General features: G+C 40.3%; 1 protein-coding gene and 1 pseudogene across 2 annotated transcripts; both read right to left on the reverse strand.

Annotated features, from left to right (window-relative positions):
- Nucleotides 1–4,031: 4,031 nt before the first annotated feature.
- On the reverse strand, nt 4,032–12,012 carry LOC310923352 (uncharacterized protein). The gene is made up of 4 exons (XM_083885392.1): nt 11,308–12,012; nt 8,823–8,992; nt 7,968–8,295; nt 4,032–6,895 (listed from the first exon to the last, which is right to left on the reverse strand). Exons 1-4 carry the CDS (start codon nt 11,801–11,803, stop codon nt 4,401–4,403), a joined length of 3,489 nt encoding a protein of 1,162 aa, XP_083741518.1. The 5' UTR covers nt 11,804–12,012; the 3' UTR covers nt 4,032–4,400.
- A 2,762-nt stretch (nt 12,013–14,774) lies between these two features.
- On the reverse strand, nt 14,775–19,248 carry LOC310923379 (beta-sarcoglycan-like; annotated as a pseudogene). Its single transcript has 6 exons — nt 19,206–19,248; nt 17,770–17,979; nt 16,797–16,982; nt 16,533–16,695; nt 15,889–16,020; nt 14,775–15,049 (listed from the first exon to the last, which is right to left on the reverse strand). The product of its transcript is annotated as a beta-sarcoglycan-like (transcript).
- Nucleotides 19,249–20,101: the final 853 nt, after the last annotated feature.

Consider the following 20,101-nt stretch of genomic DNA (forward strand, 5'->3'; position numbering starts at 1 on the left):
ATTCCACAGTGGATGAGTAAAGGAAATCTCTCCTTTTCCTTCCTAAGTTGAAGCTACAGCTTAGTGCAAGTGTGTGTTAAAAGAGAATGAATGCCATAATCCTCCTTTTCTTTTTTCAGTCACTAGTGAATAGCTCCCTGAAGGATACAGAAGAACTCAACAATGTTGTGCATACAATGAAGAAAAGGCAACACAAAATTCCCTCTGGATGATGAGGTTAGAAAACCTGTTTTAATCTGTGTTTCTGTTTTAAGTCTGTTTTAATGTGTGTTTCTCACCACATCTACTTAAACTAACAAGAAATTAGGCTGATTTTCTCCACACTGAGGCAGTTTTGCAATGAAGCAGCAGCGTGTCATGATGCTAAATAAGAATCTGGCATTACCTCTAATGGTCACTGCTGCAAAGTGTATCAGTGCACAGCAAGGCAGACTGGGTCATCACAGTTATTCCTCCCCTCCCTTCCTGCACATCCCATTGTCTCCTCTGCAGAAGACACAGGCTATGAAAACAAGGCAAGGTTGCTCCCTCTTTTTCTTCTCCCACAGGACTTGTCAGACACCATGTTTTTTCAAAGCACTGCAGGTGCCCCTCCCCAGCTTGCTTCTTTCTCATTCTCCAAAAGAAGAGAGCTGAAGGAGTTGGAGGCATGTGAGTGCCTGATCTCTCTTTCCCTCTACAGGCTCTGCCTCCCCAAGCCCTGGTTCCCTGCTGTGCTTTGGCATGAGAGCCATTCCAGCCCCAAAGACAAGGGCAGTGGAGTTCAGCTGCAAAGCCTCTCTCTGCACTGGGATTGCTTTGAGCCTGCAGCCTCCATGGGCAAGGGCTTTGTGGGAGCAGGGCCAGCACAGCCTGTGCCCTGCACACAGAGCCAGGAAAAGGAGCAGATCCTGCTGCCTTCTGCTGCTGCTGATCCCAGCAGCAACTCCCCTGGCAGTTCCTGCAGGGAACTCCACCCCAAGGGCTTCCATCCCTGTCGTGCCTGGGAGAACTTGTTGCTTCCCAGTTGTCCCCCATCCCTGTGGATTGTGGAGCATGTCAGCACAAGCGTCCCTGGCCCTTCCTCCCTGCCCAGCCTGCAGCAGTCCCAGTCCCTGTTGCCTCCCCCTTGCTGCAGCTCCTTGGCCAAAGTGCTGCCAAAGGCAGCGGAGCTGGCTCAGGATCCCTGTTGGCTCCTGGGCTCCAGGATGACCTTCAGAGGGACACTTGGAGCGCACTAGCGTCCACCGAGGGTCACCCAGCTGGAAAGCAGCTTGGCAGAAAAGGGACTGGGGGTCCTGGTGGACACCAAGTCAGAGCTGAGCCAGCAACAAGTCCTTGCTGTGAAGAACGTTCCTGGACTGCCTCAGACAAAGTATTGCCAACAGGCTGAGTGATGATTATTCCCTCCTACACAGCACTGGTGAGGCCACACCTGAGTACTGTGTCCAGTTCTGGGCTCCCCAGTACCAGAGACACTGTGACATTCTGGAGGAGGGTCCAGTAAAGGGCCATGAAGATAATGAAGGGATGGCAACTTCTCTCCTATGAGGAGAGGCTTAGAGCTGTTTAGCCTGGAGAAGAGGTGGTGCTGTGGAAAGTCTTACTAAAGTATTTACCTGTCTGAAGGGAGGGTGTGAAGAAAACAAAGACTCTTTAGTCAGTGCCCAGTGACAGGACCAGAGGCAAATGGGCATAAACTAAACATAGGAGGCTCCATCTGAACATCAGGAACTGCTCTCTTTTTCTGTGAGGATTGCCATGCATTTTTACAGAGTCTATCCTTAGAGATACTCAAAAGCCACCTGAACATGGTCCTGAGCAACTGGCTCTAGGTGGCCCTGCTTGATCAGGATCATTGGACTAGGTGACCTCCAGATACTGCTTCCAACCTTGGCTTAAAATTACTTCAAATGAATGTATATACATTGCAATTAGAATATTGTAATGCAGAACTGATCCTGAAGAAGTTTTTCATTGCATTTGTTTCTGATGAAGGCTGTTGCTTATCTCTGTTTTTCTGAGCGGGTGAGTCACAGTACCATGAAAAAAATTACTGCTACTATTCAAAAAAGTTTATTTTGTTGGTTTATGTGTAGGTTAAATGTACCTGTCTTCTCCTTTTATTTTAGGGTTATTTTCCAGCCCAATTATCAGCATATTCAGGAAAGATTGAAATGCTTTGTACCTACAGCAAGTAACTTGATGATTATCAAACTATTATAAGTATGTGTTTGAAAATGAGATTTTTACTTCATTCTGATTACTGTATTTGAAGTTCTTGATATGCTTTTCTGTATTTTTTCCTGTCCTGATTCACCGTATGAGGGATTCTGTGTCCTGTTGATTGTGGAGCTCGGCAGGCCATTGCCCTGTGAGAAGGGTGTGTTCAGACTATTGCCAACATCCTCTTGGCTGATTCCTCATGCTTCATTTACAAATATATACAGCGTACATTCAGGCACCTTTTTTTATTGAGCTTATTTGTGACTTTTTACCCACAGTCAACTGGGGTAGTAGCACCAGTGGGATCATGGGATTCCTACTAGTATAGGTGTCCTAGAAAATTCTCAGTGGCCAAATAAGCTAACCAGTTTTCAGTGTGAACAAGATACAGTGGATGAAATGTAAAGAAAGAAAACTGAGGATACAGTCTTGGGGTCCGTCTGTGTGAGACTGTGTAACTAATTGATATAGAAGGGCATGCGAACATGGGGTGGGTAGGGAGGAGCAGAGTATGATGAATACTGTGTGGAAGTCACAAAAAATACAAAGGTTTTGTATTAAAGAGCAGTTGCTAATGAAATGAACTAATATGAAGGAGAAGCAGCGGAATGTTTGGATTTGAATGAAGATGTGGTGGTAATAATGGAGAGATGAGTAGCAAAGGACAGTGGCAAGATAAGGCACAGGTACGAATGAATACTTTGCCACATGTTAAAATCCGACTATAAAGGAGTGAGTTTACTTTGTCTGACAAAGTAAACTTTATGGAATAAAGGGAATCTTAGAAATCCTGCAGCTTCTCACAAGTGGTGTACTGTCTGCCTCACCTCTGAAGCATTCTCATGGTCAGAAAAAGATGAGAAAAATAATATTCCAGTATATATTTTGAAATCCTGTTGGACTGTTGCACAAGGAAATGACAAAACATTTCAGTATATGAGATATCAATAGAGCACTAGAGTGGATTTTTTTCCCCTGTGATTCACAAAATTGCCTTACTTGTATAGTTAGATTTCTTAACATGTTAGCGGCTGCAACAGCCAAAAGGTGACAGGCCTTGGAAAACTGTTAATGGTGTTTGAAGACCCATAGATACCAAAATACCAAGTCAGTGCTTTTTTCAAGCATTGCGTTTTTAAAGTTGTTTTGACCACAAAGAATTAGTGTGTATAATGAGCTTTAATGAAAGCTGGCAATGGCTCTTTGTTCTTAGTTTTTTCTTTAAAGGTAGTTTCAGTGATGTAGTGTGCCATTGGACTTGCTCGTCTTGTGATGGAATTGAAATGTGTTCCTTTTGTTTGGAGTTTTAGGAGTTAATTGTGTCTCTGTGAGAGTTTTCCCAGAGTTGTAGCCAGCTTCCTGCATTTTCCTAGAGCTGAGTCTGCTCCCTTTCATGATGACATTTCCCTTCAAGGAACTGCATCAGTGGTACTGAGTCTGTTGAAAGGGCCTTGGGCTATATACAGAGATAATTTTACCTTACATTTGCTATCTTTTGGCTACTGATGTTCTAAAATAGCAGTTTTGAACTGCTCTTGATTTTCCTCTCTTAAGTAAAATTCTCAAGTGGGTATAGGATCCTTTGTCTTTTTTTTTTAAATTACCCTGCCTATGTCACCACATCTGCAAACTTTGGGTGATGTCTCATTATAGCTACATTTCTATAACTGATGTTTCTGCAAGAATTGAATTCTATTCTGTTTCTTTGAGAAAGGTGGTTTTCTCTCTTCTGCCAGATTAAAAAGAAATTTTTGAAATGTAATTGCATACTTATTGGACTTTATTTATCTTTGCAACACTGGGAATTCAGAGACAATCCACAAATCTGTCTCAAAAAGCAGGAGACAGTAGTATGTACCATTTCACTGTATAGGTTGAGTCCCATAAGAAAACACAATAGTATATAATGTATATTTCCATTTGCATTTATTTTAGACAAAAGGACAAAAGAGTGAGTATCTGAAGAAAATTCCAAGGGAAGTGATATATTAGTATCAACTACCAATAATGAGAAAGTAAATATAATTCAGCAACAGCTTTATTAATATTCTAGAGTAGCTTTTTATAAAGTCTGTTATTGGGTTTTTTACGAGTACCCTTCTAAACAGAAGTAATTTCACTTTAAAACAAAATAATGTTTGCACCTGCTGTAATGACATAAACACTGTGGGAGCTTAGTATTACCATTTTGTGTTTCAACTATTGAAGTTTGTTCTTCTGCTTTGCAAAATATTAGCAAATCCATCAAATGCTCTTTTCTTCTTAACAAAAGACTGTTCCTGTCCTGAATCTGTCTGACTTCTTTGGTTGAGATTTTCACTGGAATTTTGGATGTGTTCTACAGTTGTATCAGAATGGTTCTCCAGTTCTGTCAAAGTAGTATGATCCTTCATCTTGCTGGAATCAGTGCTTTCAGAGATTGTATTTCCTGTAGGCTTTTGTGGGAAGGAACATGAACTGTATGGTGTACTTTCATTGAAGACACCTTGTGGGATTGTGAACGAATATGTATCCTCATCATCACTCTGATCCAGTTGGAAGTGATCATCTGTTGTGAATTCTGAAGAATTACAAAGATGAAGCAGATCTGCCGTAGGATTACAAGTCTGCATTTCATCAGGCAGACTGCAGCTGCTGGTATCCTGTAATTCTGTGAATCCATCAGAATTTTTCTCATCAGAACCTCCTTGCATTTTATCTGCACAAGCCTGCTTCACCTGTGGTAGCAAGTCATCTTGCTTTGTAACAAACATGAAATGTTTTTCAAATGTGTGTTCAGGTAGCAATTGAAGAGATGATTCTTTGCTGGAATGTAGCGGTGATGGTTCTTTTACAACTTCATTCAAGCCAGTATCAATAGGAGCAAAAATAAAGCCACTGTCCTCAGATGTACTCATGTTTCTTCTTAATGTAATGTCTGCTTCACCATCATTCTTTTCAGGGGACTTCCTGGCTATGTCCTCATCTGTACTTCCTGCTGGTGCATTGTCTTCTGTACTTCCTGCTGGTGCATTTTCTTTCTGTTCCGTGTGACTGAAGCTGAGGGAATGCTGTGGTTCTCTGGGAAGCAGAGACAGCTGCAGTCCATCCTCTTCAGAAGTTTTCTCTGTGTCATATGTGGGAAAACGTTTTAACTTAAGTACCGTGTTACCAAAATCTGTACTTTGACAGTAGAGAGAATCAGAAATAGAGTTTTGTGCTGTTGACTCTGCATTAGTAAAATAATCAAATGTATCTGGAATTTCTTGACTTGAAGAACTGACTGTATCTGGATCTGACACACTTATGTGACCACTGCATTTATCAGAATGAGGGGATGCTGTTTCATACATGGTGGTGTCTGATCCATAATTAATAGTGGTTTCAAAATAATAGGCACTGTTCTCTTCTTGATTTTTCCAAATCTGCTGAAGTTCAGCAGTAATGGCTGGAGACTCTGGCGGTGTTGCGAACTTCTCAGTTCCACTGTCTGTATTCGTTTCATCTAGTGATGACTGATAGACTGGCAGGTTGTCACTAACATCAGGCTGTTCCAGTTCAAAGTCTGCTAAAGAACTACAGTCACTCATTGTGAATGGAATCCCTTCAGCTGAAGAGCTGTCACCAAATACATCAGCTGAAGCATTTTTTTCATCTGAATATATCGTTTTACAGTCATGCTTTGTAAGGGGAGAGTTTTCTATTATTTCATAGATGCTTAAATTCTCAATATCTGCATCTCTTCTGGAGCTACTGGGTGAAATAAAATGTACAATATCACTAGGTATACTTTTGTTGCCATTTAGACCAAGTTGTTCTTCACGGCTTTGCATTCCCTGCCTAAATTTTCTCGTGTGCCTGGGTTCATTATGTGAAACAATACCTTTTCTTTCTGGAGCACTTGGTGTAGCTTTTGTGATCTCAGACTGCAGCAGACCAGAGTTGTTTCTTACTTTCCTGTTTGGTGTTTGTGCATTGCTGTTCTGGTAATCTGTCCTTAAAAAAAATAGTCCAGTATCATAAATATCTGTACTTTCATTACTGTCTATACTAGTTTGGACTTTTGGAAACACTGGTATTTTCTTCATGTTGATCTCAGTATTGCTTGGTTTCTGGTACTCTGCTTTGGGATTTGGTGAATGTACACCATTGCCAGAAAAATTTTGATACACAGTAGAAGTTTCTGTAGGAAAAATCTGTGTGTTTCTTAAAGAATGCTCATCACAAAACAATGTATTATGCTGTGTATTTGTTGGCTTGCTTGCAGAAGGCTCTCTGCTCAAGGTTTCATCTGAAAAAGCCTGATTAGAATATGTCTGTTCTGAACCTGAATTTTTGTTCCTGCGCATGAGTCTCCAAAGTCTTTCCAGGTAGGGTCTAGCAAAAGCACCCAGACAAAAAGCACAAAGAAATGTAATGACCACAGAGAGGGAGACAGCCAGTGCAAAGTTTGGCTGTGTTTCGTTCTGCCTAAAACCAGTGTTAGTGTCCCTGGCTTTTCTAACCAACAATGCTGAAACTTCTTCGTTCACCTCTATACTGTAAATGAGATACTTCTCTTTTGTTGTATTGAAAAGACACAAATATAATCCTTCAGCAGTTTTCTCAGCATTGTGTACCACTAAATTATTCATTTTATCCAGTGTCATATGAGGAAGACTCTGATTTTTTGAAATTCTGCCCTTAGGTGTCCACCAAGAGATTCCATTGCCTGAAATGAAAGAAAATACAAACTCAGTCTTTGTTAAAAGCATAGTGTACTTGGTTTGCAGGGTCCAGTGATGTTTTTAAGAATGTACACTGGACTATCTCTCATAATTTTAACCGTTTATTATAAACCCCATTTTCCTTTTATCCATCCCGAATAATTTGACATGGTACAAAGCCTGTTAAACCATATCGCGGGCCTGTGCCCACTGCCTGCCATCTAAAAACACACTACATACGGGGTCTTAATTGCAGACTTTACAATTTGTATTTTTGGCTTTGTCTTTGGAACAGCTTTTGTTCCCAGCTAAGTTTTGCTGCAGTCCAGTGTGCTGATGTTTATCCAGGTTTTTGTGACTCTTTTTGTAAACAGACAAAGCAGGTGGCATTTCTGATATTTTCTTTTGGGGATGAAGTATTCCCAGGGGAAAGCCTTACCACCTCCAAGTGCTATTAGCCCTTTAAAGTTAAACCATTTTGCCTTATGGCTCGTGACAAATACACCTTCTGGTCTAAGTTTGGTCTTAGTTTTCAATCTGTGTGGTAAATCTTGGCTCTATAGGTTTTGTTACTTATACCCTCAATGATCTCTATTAATTTTAAATGTAAGCGAAGTGTGTGCTACGGTAGCTGTATGTTTTTAGAAGAAATAGAAATCTTTTTTCTCTGCAAATAAACTTTCATTTTATTTTGCTCTAGCTGAACACTGAAAACTGTTGCATCCTTCTTGGTTTTCTACATGCTTCAGAAGTGCCATCCCATTATTTGGCCCTTTGTTCAGTCCAAAATGAACCAATACGTTTGCAATGCATTACTTACTGAAACTTACTTGTATATTAATTGGCATCACTTCCTCCTTTGATGTAAGGAAGGAGATCAAGAGTCAGTAAACCTAACTTTAAAATATTCTAAGCAGAATACTACTTTCTTATGAAATATTTTTGCATGTTAAACTGTTACTTAGTAATTTTTAAACAGTGTCTTTAGAAACATACTTTTAAAAACCAGATTTATTTGACTATTCTGCATTCATTTGGATTTTAGCAGCATTTGGATGGAGTGCCTGATATACATACCTCTTATGTTGTCCAAGTTACAGGTCAGCACTGATGTCCCTTTTGGGACTGTGGCCCTTTTGACCAAAACTTCGTCCCTGCAGTTTAAATGGAAACTTGAAAGATACAGCAGAGGTTTCTGGGAGTTGTTGGCAGACTTATTGTATGAAAGGCTCCATTTTTTCCTTGTGGAGTCAAAGACAAAATGAAATAAATGTTTAAAAGCATTTAGCCTGCAGTTAAATATCCAGGCATTCTTTGACAAATACACTTCAAGTTGAAAAAAGTTCAAACTGAGTAGTATCTGTGGTAGAGGGATTGTCAGAGCATTTCCACGGAGATCCAAAACCTATTTGGAAATAATTCAGAATTAATTTGATAAGGCTCACAATGGAATCCTTATTCCAACATCTTACAACAGTGTTTTAGTGTACAAGCACTTCTGTAGTTCTATGAACAATACATCTGCTTAGGATTTCAATAATGTTGATCTAAGCTTTTTAATGTAGATGAAAAGTTTAAATTGTGGTGTTTAGAATTCTCCCATTGTAGACTTACCTTTGTGTGAATAGGGAGCTGCAGGGCTCTTGCCATGGAAGGGATGGAGGTAGAAGGGGACATGTATGTGTTTAAGGCAGTTATAGATTGGCTTGTGGCATAGAGAAATTGTGAATTTATGGCTGTATCTTGTACATTTTAGCATGTGTTTTCCTACATGTAAAAAGCAAATATAAAAAAATATTTTCACCATTTGCTCTAGTTTTTTATTTATACACTAGTATTATAATAAGAATCATATAATCATGCTTAATAGTTGGTAAATAATATCTTTAATGATTAAAATAAAATATTCTAACAGTTGTATTGCTTTACAACCTGTAATTTGTTGAGATCTCTGAAGGCATCTGGATGAATTTTAGTTATCTTGTTGTTTCGCAGGTCAATGTCCTTCAGCTGTGAACGGTTTTGAAAATCTTTTGGGTCAATATGTTGTATGGCATTGGATGACATATGGACAGTTTGTAAAGACTGCAGGAGGCCTAGTCCTAGGAAGAAAAAAAACCTATTTTACATTTTATAGTCTTGTTTTCCCAACTGCATCAAGTGTCTTTATAAAATGCTTTGCAACAAAATTCCTTCCATTCCACTATTGCAATGAGTAGCTGCAGCCTTTGTGTTATGCCTTTCCTGATCAGTGGTTGTCCCATTCTAAAAGCTGCATAGAATCAACAGCTAGCACATTAAAATATTCCGTTAATGAATGTCTTAAAAACTGACACTTTCATAAAAGCACTAGCATTTCTTTGTGCTATCAAAATTATTTTGATCTCCGTACTTTGCACAAGCTTCTCTGGAGAACTAGAGGTAGGAAAGGAATGTGAAAAGGGTAAAATATATTGAGTTGACAAGTTCCTAATATGTTAATTGTAAGTAAAAGATAAAGATGAAAAAGGTGATACAGTATCTCCTATCCATTTGCATGGGTGGTTTCATGGGAGTTTTTCATCTGTGGAATTATTTGAACTATATTCTTAGGATGTAAAAGAAATGAAAACAAAACCATGTTGTTGCTTGTGCCCGTCTGCCTGTGAATTATGAAGCATGGCAGTATAATCTTCAGTGTATCCTAGTTACAATAACATCCACGTTACATCAGAACACTTGATAGCTGGAGACACCTCATTTTTTTGAGGTGCTGCGAAGGCAGCCCTGAAGCTCCAGCCTGCAAGGCCCAAGGGAGAGGCAGACGTTTGAACACTCAGCATTCCCACTGATGATGAGTGTTCAGCACCACAGTGTCACTCTAAAGTGATTTTTGGGCATTGTTGAGAAGCTGCTACTTCTTAACAATTTTGCCCTTGGTGTCACCTTGTTTACCAGAACTAGCTTTTCTCAGCCAGCAGCTCTGTTTGCAGAGTAATTGATCTTCGGGTTTATTGTGAAAAGCAGAGGGAATGATTCATTCCTGGTATAAAACTAGAGGTGGGTGATAGGAAAGGCATACAGAAGTTCTGTAAGTTCATAAATTCATCACTGCACCTGTGTGAGGAATTGTACTGTGGCTACTTCCCTGAATTTAAGCTTGTGCCAAAAATATACACTGGTATGGCAGCAGCCTCACTCCTGGGGAGCTGGGAGAAGGGTTTCTCTGTGGGAAACCTCTGCTGTAGAACTGCTGTTTGTGTTTTCTTTCCAGAGCTTAAACCTCAGAATTTTAGTGAAGTATTCTGGACAAGAAGAATGTTTTGAACATGTATTTAAATGAATATAGGATTAAAGTATAACTTAAAGTATGGTGGTACCATGCACAGCAATGTGAACTTAAAAAATTTGAGTCTCTTATAGAAGAGGATTCATCTGACTGACCTTCTAAGGCATCTTTTAATGGGCAGTCATATTTATCTATAAAACCAAATCAAATCTTCATCAATGTATTTTATAATGTAAGGTTTTTATACTGTCTATATAGATACCTTGTCTGTACAAACACTACAAAATCATTAAGTGATATGGGTTTTCTTTGTGCCAGAGAATTATTTAACAGCATAAAAGGAGAACAGAACTTTTATGACCCTGTGTAGGGGAAAATACATTATCATCTTTGCGTGACTTTGTGGGGTAAGTGGTATTTTTGTCATCACTTGTCCTGTATTTTCAAACTCTAATGAATCTGATGGTGTTATCAGACATCAATAAATTCAACATATTGTATAGGACAGCATTGTTCATCTGGTAGCTTCTGCTTCATTTAAATAATTTGGCCACTATGAATCATCCCTGCATAAAGGTTAAGCTCCCAGCATAGTTCAGTGACCAGCAAAGCCTTTCTCAAAATCTCTTGAAACCTTACAGCCCTCTCCTGTTACACCAAGGTGTCACTGTGATTGAGTATTAAAGGTACTGAGCAAAATTGTTTGGAATGAACAAAATATATTTTCCTGTCTCTGAAATACTGAAACTGCAGGAAGTTTTATTTAATAGTGTTGATTTCCTTCTGAAGGCTAGTATGAAATTCATAGTCTGTAATTTTTTTGACCTTTAAGGTTCACAACTGGAATGTGGAGGCTGATGTTTTTCCAAAGATCCTTATTCTCCTTTCTATACAACAAGCAAGAATACTGCTCCAGTTATATTTGACTACTATTAACACAGTACAGTTGCTAAGACTATTAAAAAACCTAATAAAGTAAACAAACAACTGATTTACTTCTACCTCTATATTTGCCAGTGAAACTTTCCCTCACCTTAAGCATAATAAATTGGGAAAGTCACACTCTAGATTCAGTAAGGTATAGAAATTATATCCAAAACCAACCTACCCCTTGGGAGTCAAGTCCTTAAAGATTTTTGAAATGCTTACCTCTTGGAACTGTATTAAGATTATTTCTTTCAACTGACAGTACTTTCAAAGCAGGCAGGAGACGATCAACAATGCTGTACTTTTTAGACCCGTGTGCAGGTGTAGGCATATCCAGTGTGAGGGTGTGGATGGCATTACCATTGTGGTTTAGAGTTTCTAAAATGGGTAAATTTGTACAAGTAGTTAAAGTGAGTTCGGAAAGCAGGTTGTTACTGAGGTTCAGGTGTTTTAGCATCCACTCTTCATTTCTTCCATCAGAGCACACAAAAGTTCTAATATTACTGTAACTCAAATCAGCTGTTACTGCTGTTTTTGATATATCTTCTGGAATAGTAGATATTCTGGTAAAAGAGCAATTCAGTAAGAACTGCCCATCCCAGTGGCACTCTGAACGGTGATGTGTAGCAGGAAGAATACGCTGTGACTTGGTTCCCACTGATCCAGGAAGATTAAAGTAAAGGACCACAGCTATGACATGCAAGTGAAGGTTATCCATAGTATCTAAATCTAAAATGTAGAATTATGGTTAAATTCAGCACAACAAGAACAGAAAGTAAATGTAGTTTGACATTTAAAAAAACATTTTAAAAAATCAACACCAAATAACCACAGCATTACCAACATTCTGCATTAAATAGAATGGAGTCTTATTTTCAAAAAGTACATTAATAAACTGGTAACCTCCCCCTCCCTCCATCTATCCCAAAAAACAATTAGAACCTTTTTTTCTTTTCCAGCCTTTTGTCGAGAAACACAGCTTCTTGGGAGCTTGAGATCTAACAACAGTGGAAACTTTTGAACTCTGCTTCAGGTACTGCACACAATTACACTAAGCAAAGTCCACCACATACAATCTATGACAAAGGGGTGTGGAACAATTTTTATACTTCCAGTTTCTTACACATTCTTCATATTCTTAAAATAAACACTTCTGAACAGCAGCTGCATTGTAAAATTTATTGTATTATTTCAAAACAAACGTTTGAAATTCTACAGCCTTTCACCCATTGGAACAACCACCACACTTAGAGATGGTGAGAACTCTTCACATGCAAGTTGTTTCAGCGTACCCAGTATAGCATTTTACACAGGCATGTAGAATGCACTTTATACACAAAAAATCTTAAGTGCATCTGTGGGACTGAAATAAACAGTGTTCTACTCTATGCTTTTAATACATACAGAAAAATGTACCTTAGGCAGTTAGAAGATAAATAAATGCTCAACAGAAGGCATGTGTGGTGCCAACGTTTATCAAACTGCATAATATAAATGTAAAATATATTAACATTACATAGTGGCTAGCAAATTTGATAATTTATTTCATTTGGTATTTTTATGACTGGTTTTGCTACATTTTGACAAAAAAAAATCCACACTTGAAAAAAAATTCTGCAGATCATGATTTAAGAGTACCTTTGTGACAAAATCTTTCAGCTGTACATTGCACACAGTATTTTAAAAAGAACTCTTGATAATTATGGGAATCCAATACTAGCATATAGACATGTCAGTATTAATCAGAGAAGAGCTTTAATACGTGTGTAATCTAGTTGACCAAGGCATTTTCAAGATGTATGTCAGCTTTGAGGATACTGCTCTTTATATTTTGTGTTTCCATTTGTATACAGAAAGTGACAAGCTGCCATTAGCATGAGTGACAATTTGAAAAATGTTAGTTTATTTCCTCCTTTTAACTGTAACAGAAATTGAGTTACCGCTTAGCAGCAAAGATGGGTGTAAAGCAGCAAAATGTGTGTTAAAGTGTTTAGTAACTATTATCTCTGATAAAAGTCTGAGGTCCATAAAGACAGTATGCAAAATGTTAGTACTTCCCCGTAATCTTTAGTGTGAGAACTCAGTGGTTTTTGCTACATTATATTCTGCTTATTCTGATTTTGTCAGAACGGCTCCACTGCTGACCAGCCCCAAACCCCCAACAACTACTGAGCATCAAAATCTGCCTTTGAGCAGTGAGAGAAATACAACTCCTCTGACCTCCCCCATGTGCTGTAATGCCTGACTTATGAATATCCCTCCAGCAACCACTTCCACCCATACACGTTCTGCATGAGCGTTTACTGCCTTCCATGAAGTTCAGAAATTGGGGCCTTAGAGTTGAATTTCTTGTTACAGCAGGAGCTGATTTGTATTTTATGGAATCCTACGTACTTTAAGCACTGTAAAACAAGGGTAGATGGTTTACCTTCATGTAACAAATAATCAGTTCTGAAGTTAATGTGCAAAACTCATGCAACTTGAAGGTAATGAAGCACCGGTGTGCTTATCAAAAATCTTGTCAAAAAGCTGTTACAAACAGTTTTTTGAGACCTCCAATATTAAGATTACTTGACACTACTGCTAAACCAAGCTATTTTAAACTGAAGAAATACATGGGGTGGGGAAAGAAAGAATCTTATAAATAGCTGGTTTATTTTTAGCTCAAAACACATCACTGCTGCAAATGCCACTGGAAGGCTGCAGCAGGCCCCAGTTCACCATAGTTTCACTGTTGACAAATTCTGATACACATAGTCTGATGTCCTCCCACCACGTTTAGAATTACAAAACTGCAGTTTAACTTCAGAATTTAATTCCGATGTTTCAGTAATGCATCAGTACTGAAAATTATGGGGAAGGAGAGAACTGACCTCAGACACTGCTGCAACAGTTAAGCTTAGATTATTACCTATCGAGTAATGGACTCAGACACTGTTCACATTAGAGCACCTCGGAAAACACTATTTTTGGGTAGTAACCAAGTTGTAAGTACATCTTTAAAAACGTACTTCTAATATAAACACATTTTGTAAGTATTTCACATAAATTAAACAACTGCAGAATGCATTAACTGCACAGACAGAATGGAAGTTCAAGCAACACTTCAATAACTGCAAGACTACTTCAAAATTCAAGTTACATTTCCATACTCAGTATTACTTTGCAAATATTATTTATGATAGCACAGTTTTTTTAATAACATGAGAATACATGGCAGAAATCATGTGATATTTTTAAGTGAATCTGGCATTACCCCTCAGTACACATCTGGTAAACCACCTAAGTTTGGGGTAAATCAATGTATCAACAAGAAAGCAGAGAAAAGTCTGCCACTTCAGCCATCCTAGGAGAATCTATTTTCAACAAAAAGTTGACATTCGTGTTGAAGTACTTCAGACTGTGGTTATATTCTCAGCAGTCTTCAAGGTCTTGAGACAGGACAAAAACCTCCTCAAGAGACTACTGTAGGCAGTAGAGGTGTTGCCAAGATCATGTTCTTTTACATATATTCTACTGATCCCAATTCGAGAAGGTACTTCAGTATGCACGTACACTGAAAGCTTATAGATTCAGTGGCAGTACTGCAGCTAACAGGATGATGGCCTAATACTGCTGACTGTAACAGCCTTTCCTTAAAAATACAGTGTAAGAAATGTTAGCATAAACTGCTGCAAAAGAAGAAACCCTTGAAGGCATGCAATTACTTCATACAAATATGTGTAAACACGGAGGAGACCTGTCCCTGCAGCAGTTTCTTTCAGTGCGTGGCTCCACAGGGGTTGACAGAGGTCTGGCAGCCCATGTTGTGCCCTGTCACCTGAACCTTGAACAGCGTCCCGTCCGCACACATGCACAGCTTGAAGCGCAGCCAGTTGCCGTTATTGAACTGCTCCCCGTGAGAAGAACTTGGCAGTCGTGACGGGCTGACCATCACAGTTCCGTTCAGGATGATGCTGTTTTCCTAGTAAGGAGACAGGAAAAAAAAAAAAGAAGTTGTAGAATTACAACTTCTAATGTAAATAAGGCATATTGTTTTTGAGAAGGACAAGCTGGTTTAATGGATAAATAACACGTCTAGGATGGCTGTAGAATCAACAGTAAAAAAAAAGGTATGTATGCAAATGTTTAATTTTTTAATAACAATTACAGCAATGCCTGTGGATTTCTTGACTATATACAGCAATGTACTTTGCTATTTCAGTGGTGTATCGATATTGAGAAAGACAGCAGTAGGGTGACTTTCCACTTTACATTCTTATTAGCAAATGCAGTAAATATAAAATATGGACATGAAACAGGAAACAGTGTTTGAATTCATGCATGAAATTCATTCACATTTGAAAGTGCATATACCTTTATTTTTATCCTTTTTTTCCATCGTTCTATATATACTACCATCTTAATCTCCAAAAATCTTAAAGAAATGCCAGTGAATCTTAGAGCAGCAGCACAGAATGCTCCAAACTATATGCTCTGCTCTTCTGGCAAACATTGCCATCCCTGGTTAAGCTTTCAGAGGAGATTAACTTCCTTTGGTATTCATGCCAGTACAGAGGCCAATATATTAGCTTTAACTGCATTGTAGGTTTTTGGTGTCTTAATAGTGGTAAATCAATATTACCTGGAACTATTCAACCACTACTTAACTGCAAAGTAATAAACCATCTATTTAAATCCAAATGACTTCTGTGCATGAGTAATTTTATAAAATTTGAAATGACATAAAGCTACATCAGTTTACTATCAGCCTAGATTTGAAACTAAGCTGTTAGAAGAATTGCTTTAATTTGAAATACTTACTGCTTTAAGTTCCATGTTTCCACCCATTCGAAACTCAATTGTCTTGCCTGTGATGAAAACACCTTCATTTCCCCGGACAATGGCACGACCATCAACCTTTATGTTTAGATCGCTGGTTGCATTGCTGGTAATCTAAGAACATAACCAAAAAAGCTGTATTACACCTTAATGAAAATGTGCTACTTGCATTTGTCTGAGTAACTTTAATTACCGTAAGAGTAGTGCTGTGCAATGTAATAAAAACCTTGAATGTACTTTTTGCCCTTCTGCCATTAGCTTCTGCATATTTGTTATTTCCCACGTTCAGTTTCAAAACAAGATCAGTGAATTTTGGAAGGTATGTGAAATTAATTTTTCTTGTATAAAAAAACCCAAATTTATATGACAATTTTATGAGATACACAGCTAACACTTGTACCAAATACAGGCTTCCTGTTAAGACAGATGATGTAAATTTACCCCTCATTTTCACTTAACCTGTTCCTCCTGTGTATTCATAGTTGTGAGTGGTTTTTCTGCAACACGATTGCTCAGTGTTTCCAAAGGCACACTCAACCCTCTATAAAACCACTAACCCAACTCTGCTTTTACACAAACAAACAATGGGCTGTATTCTTATTACTTACAAAAGATAAGAGACATACCCTCTCTGTAGAGGCCTTTTGTACATTCAATATTTTAGCTCCATTTGGCAGATGAAATTCATGGGTTTGTTCGTGGGTCAACAAATTCCATGCCAATATCGCTGGTAATAGAAGTTTTGTCTTTTTCCACGCTAAGCTTGGTTGTTCCTTGCTGAAATACAATCTTCAGAAACAAAGTCATGAACTTAATGATGTTTCAAATTAGCAATGTGAGTGTAATTCTCTAGTGTTGCTCACAGACTTTCAATTCATGTTATAACTTACAGGCTGATTATTCCCAGTGATCACCAAGTCTTCATTCCGTCTCCCTCCTACAGTGCTTTTATATAAGGGATGTATAACACCCATGTCAGACACTTGCTTAAACCGCAGTAAGCCACTCTCATGGAATTCCATACTGTCACAACCATTGGGACCAATTCTTACCACTGCCCAGATAACCAGGGTAATCTGAAAGAGAAACACATTTTCAATCATCATGTTGATTGTTCGGATCTTCCTACCACAATTATTGTATTAATTAGATGTTTTATTTGAACAATTATTAATATCAATGTTTAAGTGAGGTTTAAGTATGAGTTTACTGTAGTCTGTTCCTATTGAAAACATCATAACACATTTAATTATGAAAAGCATTTAAAATTATTTTTAGACTTATTAGAAACAGTAGCTAAAATTATTTCTATATATATAAAATGTTAAATTGCATCCACAGTTACATCTTTCTTTTGTTTAAGGGTAACCACTGACTAAACAGATTTCCTGAACAGTTCAGCTTGGTATATACTTAACGTTGAACTGCAAGAATGCATCCTCAGAGATGGATGTGCAATTACAAAAAAATAATTTATTATTTCTCATTGACCAAGCAATAAAAATGTGGTTATTAGAACAATGAAGTTTTAAAGTGCAGTACCTAGTTAATTCTAAATGTTCACATACAGCTCTGTAATGTAAAATATAACCATATTTTATATGCCATATATCCTGAATTCATATGTACTAGTAACACTTCTCATGGGGTGACCATGAGAACCGAAATAACCGTGCCTGAATTGACACCATTCTTCCATCTAATCTTGCTCAGACTACAAAAGAACTAAAAAGAAAGGAGAAAAGTGGGAATCTCCTTCAGTACATTATAAGTCCTTGGCCATCCTGGAAGTTTTATTTTTTTAGTGAACTGTCAGAATGAAACACGACCTAATGTTACTTACGCTATAGCTATTATACTCACAATCAGATTGATGACGGCCAAAATAAAAAGAACAACAATCACACATATGGCCAAGTTGCCTTTCCTGCCACGTAACCCTGTCTTATGGAGACGGTCTTCATCAATTGGAATGTATCCTGCTTTGAAGTTGCTGTTGTGCTCCTTATTAACGTTCCTGCGTTCCACAGCCTTCTCTCGCATAGACTTCTTCACCGGGCCGTTAGAGCTTTGCTGTAACACAGGGCATGGGTTAGCTTCAAAAGGCACGTAAATTAGCTACAATGACACACACATATGTATGCAAACAATGTAAACTGACTGGTGGAATATACTGGATATTATGTTGAGAATAATTTTTCCGTCTGCCACCCTGCTGTCAGAATACACACTTAGAACCACAGCAACCTCTGCTAACATAATGACTAAATTTAAAATCCAGATACTTTCAGACAATATACGACTTTAATATTTATCATGGCAGATGGGAATTATTAATTATATTGTTACAGTTAAAAACCTAAAACCAGCTACCAAGAAATTCATCAAGTTTTTACCTCTCAGAGATGATACAGGACATAATCCTGCACGTCATCTGCCAGTACACAGGATTTTAGTTCCCTCCGTGCTCATATGTGGTAGACTCTCAGTGACTATTCAAGAAGAGCATGGTGGATACAGTTTTTAAATTAGTTTGACAGTACAGGGTTTGCATTCAACTCCTGTTGCTTGCATGCAGCATCGAGAAAGATACTGTGAGGCTTCACACCTGGCATGGGGAACTTGGCCGGAGTGGCTTTCGTGTAATAATCTGAAGTTATGACATTGTAAGGGATTTCCTCTCAATGTAACAAATTAATAGAGGAAACTCTTGTACATATTCGTAGTGAAAATAAATCTTTAATGTATTTTTGTAGCTGTCCAAAACGGAACGGTTTGTTATTTAGGGATTCACATGTTCAAAGAAGAAGCTTGATCTTTTGGACGGAATTAAGTTTGTTCACTTGAATCCTAAAGCTACACTTAAGTGACTGCACTTGCACGTCTACGCTGAAGTAGCAACACCGTGTTTTCTTCTGCTGCTGAAGAGCTAAGAGATAGTACTGAGAAAGGTGCTTGACCTGACAAGTTTATGGAGATGTTCGGGCCCCGTGTGGCCCTGCAGAGCACACACGACCTGCGGGCCCCGGGGCACCCGCCGCCTCCCGCCCCGGCCAGAACCCTGCGCCTCAGTGCAGTGCCGGGCACGCACCATTGCCGTCTGTGGCACACCCACGCCTCGGGCAGCACGGCGCCGCTGCGGGCCGCCCCGCCCCGCCCCGCCCGGACAGCAGCCTCGGGCCGCCTCTCCCCTCCCCGGCCGAGCGGGTCCCGCCCGCTCACCGCGGGCCCGGTCCCCCCTGACCCCGGCGGGGACGGCGCCGCCGCCCTCCCGTGCCCGTGTCCCGCCGCGTACGGACCTGCTCGGGGCCGGCCGCCGCCATCTTGCCCCGCCGCCGCCGCCGCGCGGGGCCCGCGGGCGCCCCCTGGTGCCGCTCCGCGCGGCGGGTCCCCGCGCCCGCTGCCGTTACCCGGCAGCGTCACCTGGCGGCCGCGGGCCGTACCCGCTCCTCGCTGCCCCTCTCCGTTACCGTGGCACCGCCGCCGCCGCCGGCCGTACATCACCATCGCGGCCGTACGGGCCCGGGGCAGGGGCACCGGGCCGGCTGTACCATCGCTGGTAGACCCGCGCCGCCCGAGGAGCGCTCCCGGAGCGACATCGAGCCAACGCAACACCCCCAAGAGCGAGCTAACATCCTGCCATGGCCAGAGACTTAAAGAGTTTGGTGGGCGCGGGGAGCGCCCGGGAGCTGCAGGAGAAGCTGGAGAACTGGCATCAGGAGTACGAGGTGGGTGCCGGCGCTCCCGGGCCGGGGCGGCCGCCGCCGGGCGTTGCAGTGGCCGGTTTGGGCCCCGTCCCGCGCCCCTGCGGTTGTTGCCCCTCACACACCTCTGAGTGCCAGCCCCGGCTTTTTGCCTCTTTGCCCATGGCGAGGCTCCCTGAAAACAAGGGCCGGAGGTTGAAAGTGAGGTTTGAGGCACACTGGCTCTAAACAGGAGAGAGCGTTGGAGTAAAAGAGCGGCAGGTGAAAAGGACCCGGGGCGGGCTTGTGCTCAGGAGAAACCGGCCGTGGGCCAGAAACGGGCAGGAGAACGGGGGGGAAAGAGGTGCTGAGGCGGAGAACGGGCTATCCAGCACCCCAGCCCTTCTGGGAGGGGAAAGAGGCTGCTGCAAGGCCACACGGCCCCGAGGGGTCAGAACGGGACTGAGGGAAGAGTTTCGGCTGCAGAGGGAATGTAGTGGAATCCAGGGAGT

Source organism: Zosterops lateralis (genome assembly GCF_965231275.1).
Source record: "Zosterops lateralis genome assembly, contig: HAP1_HAP1_SCAFFOLD_49, whole genome shotgun sequence".
NCBI classification, from domain to species: domain Eukaryota; kingdom Metazoa; phylum Chordata; class Aves; order Passeriformes; family Zosteropidae; genus Zosterops; species Zosterops lateralis.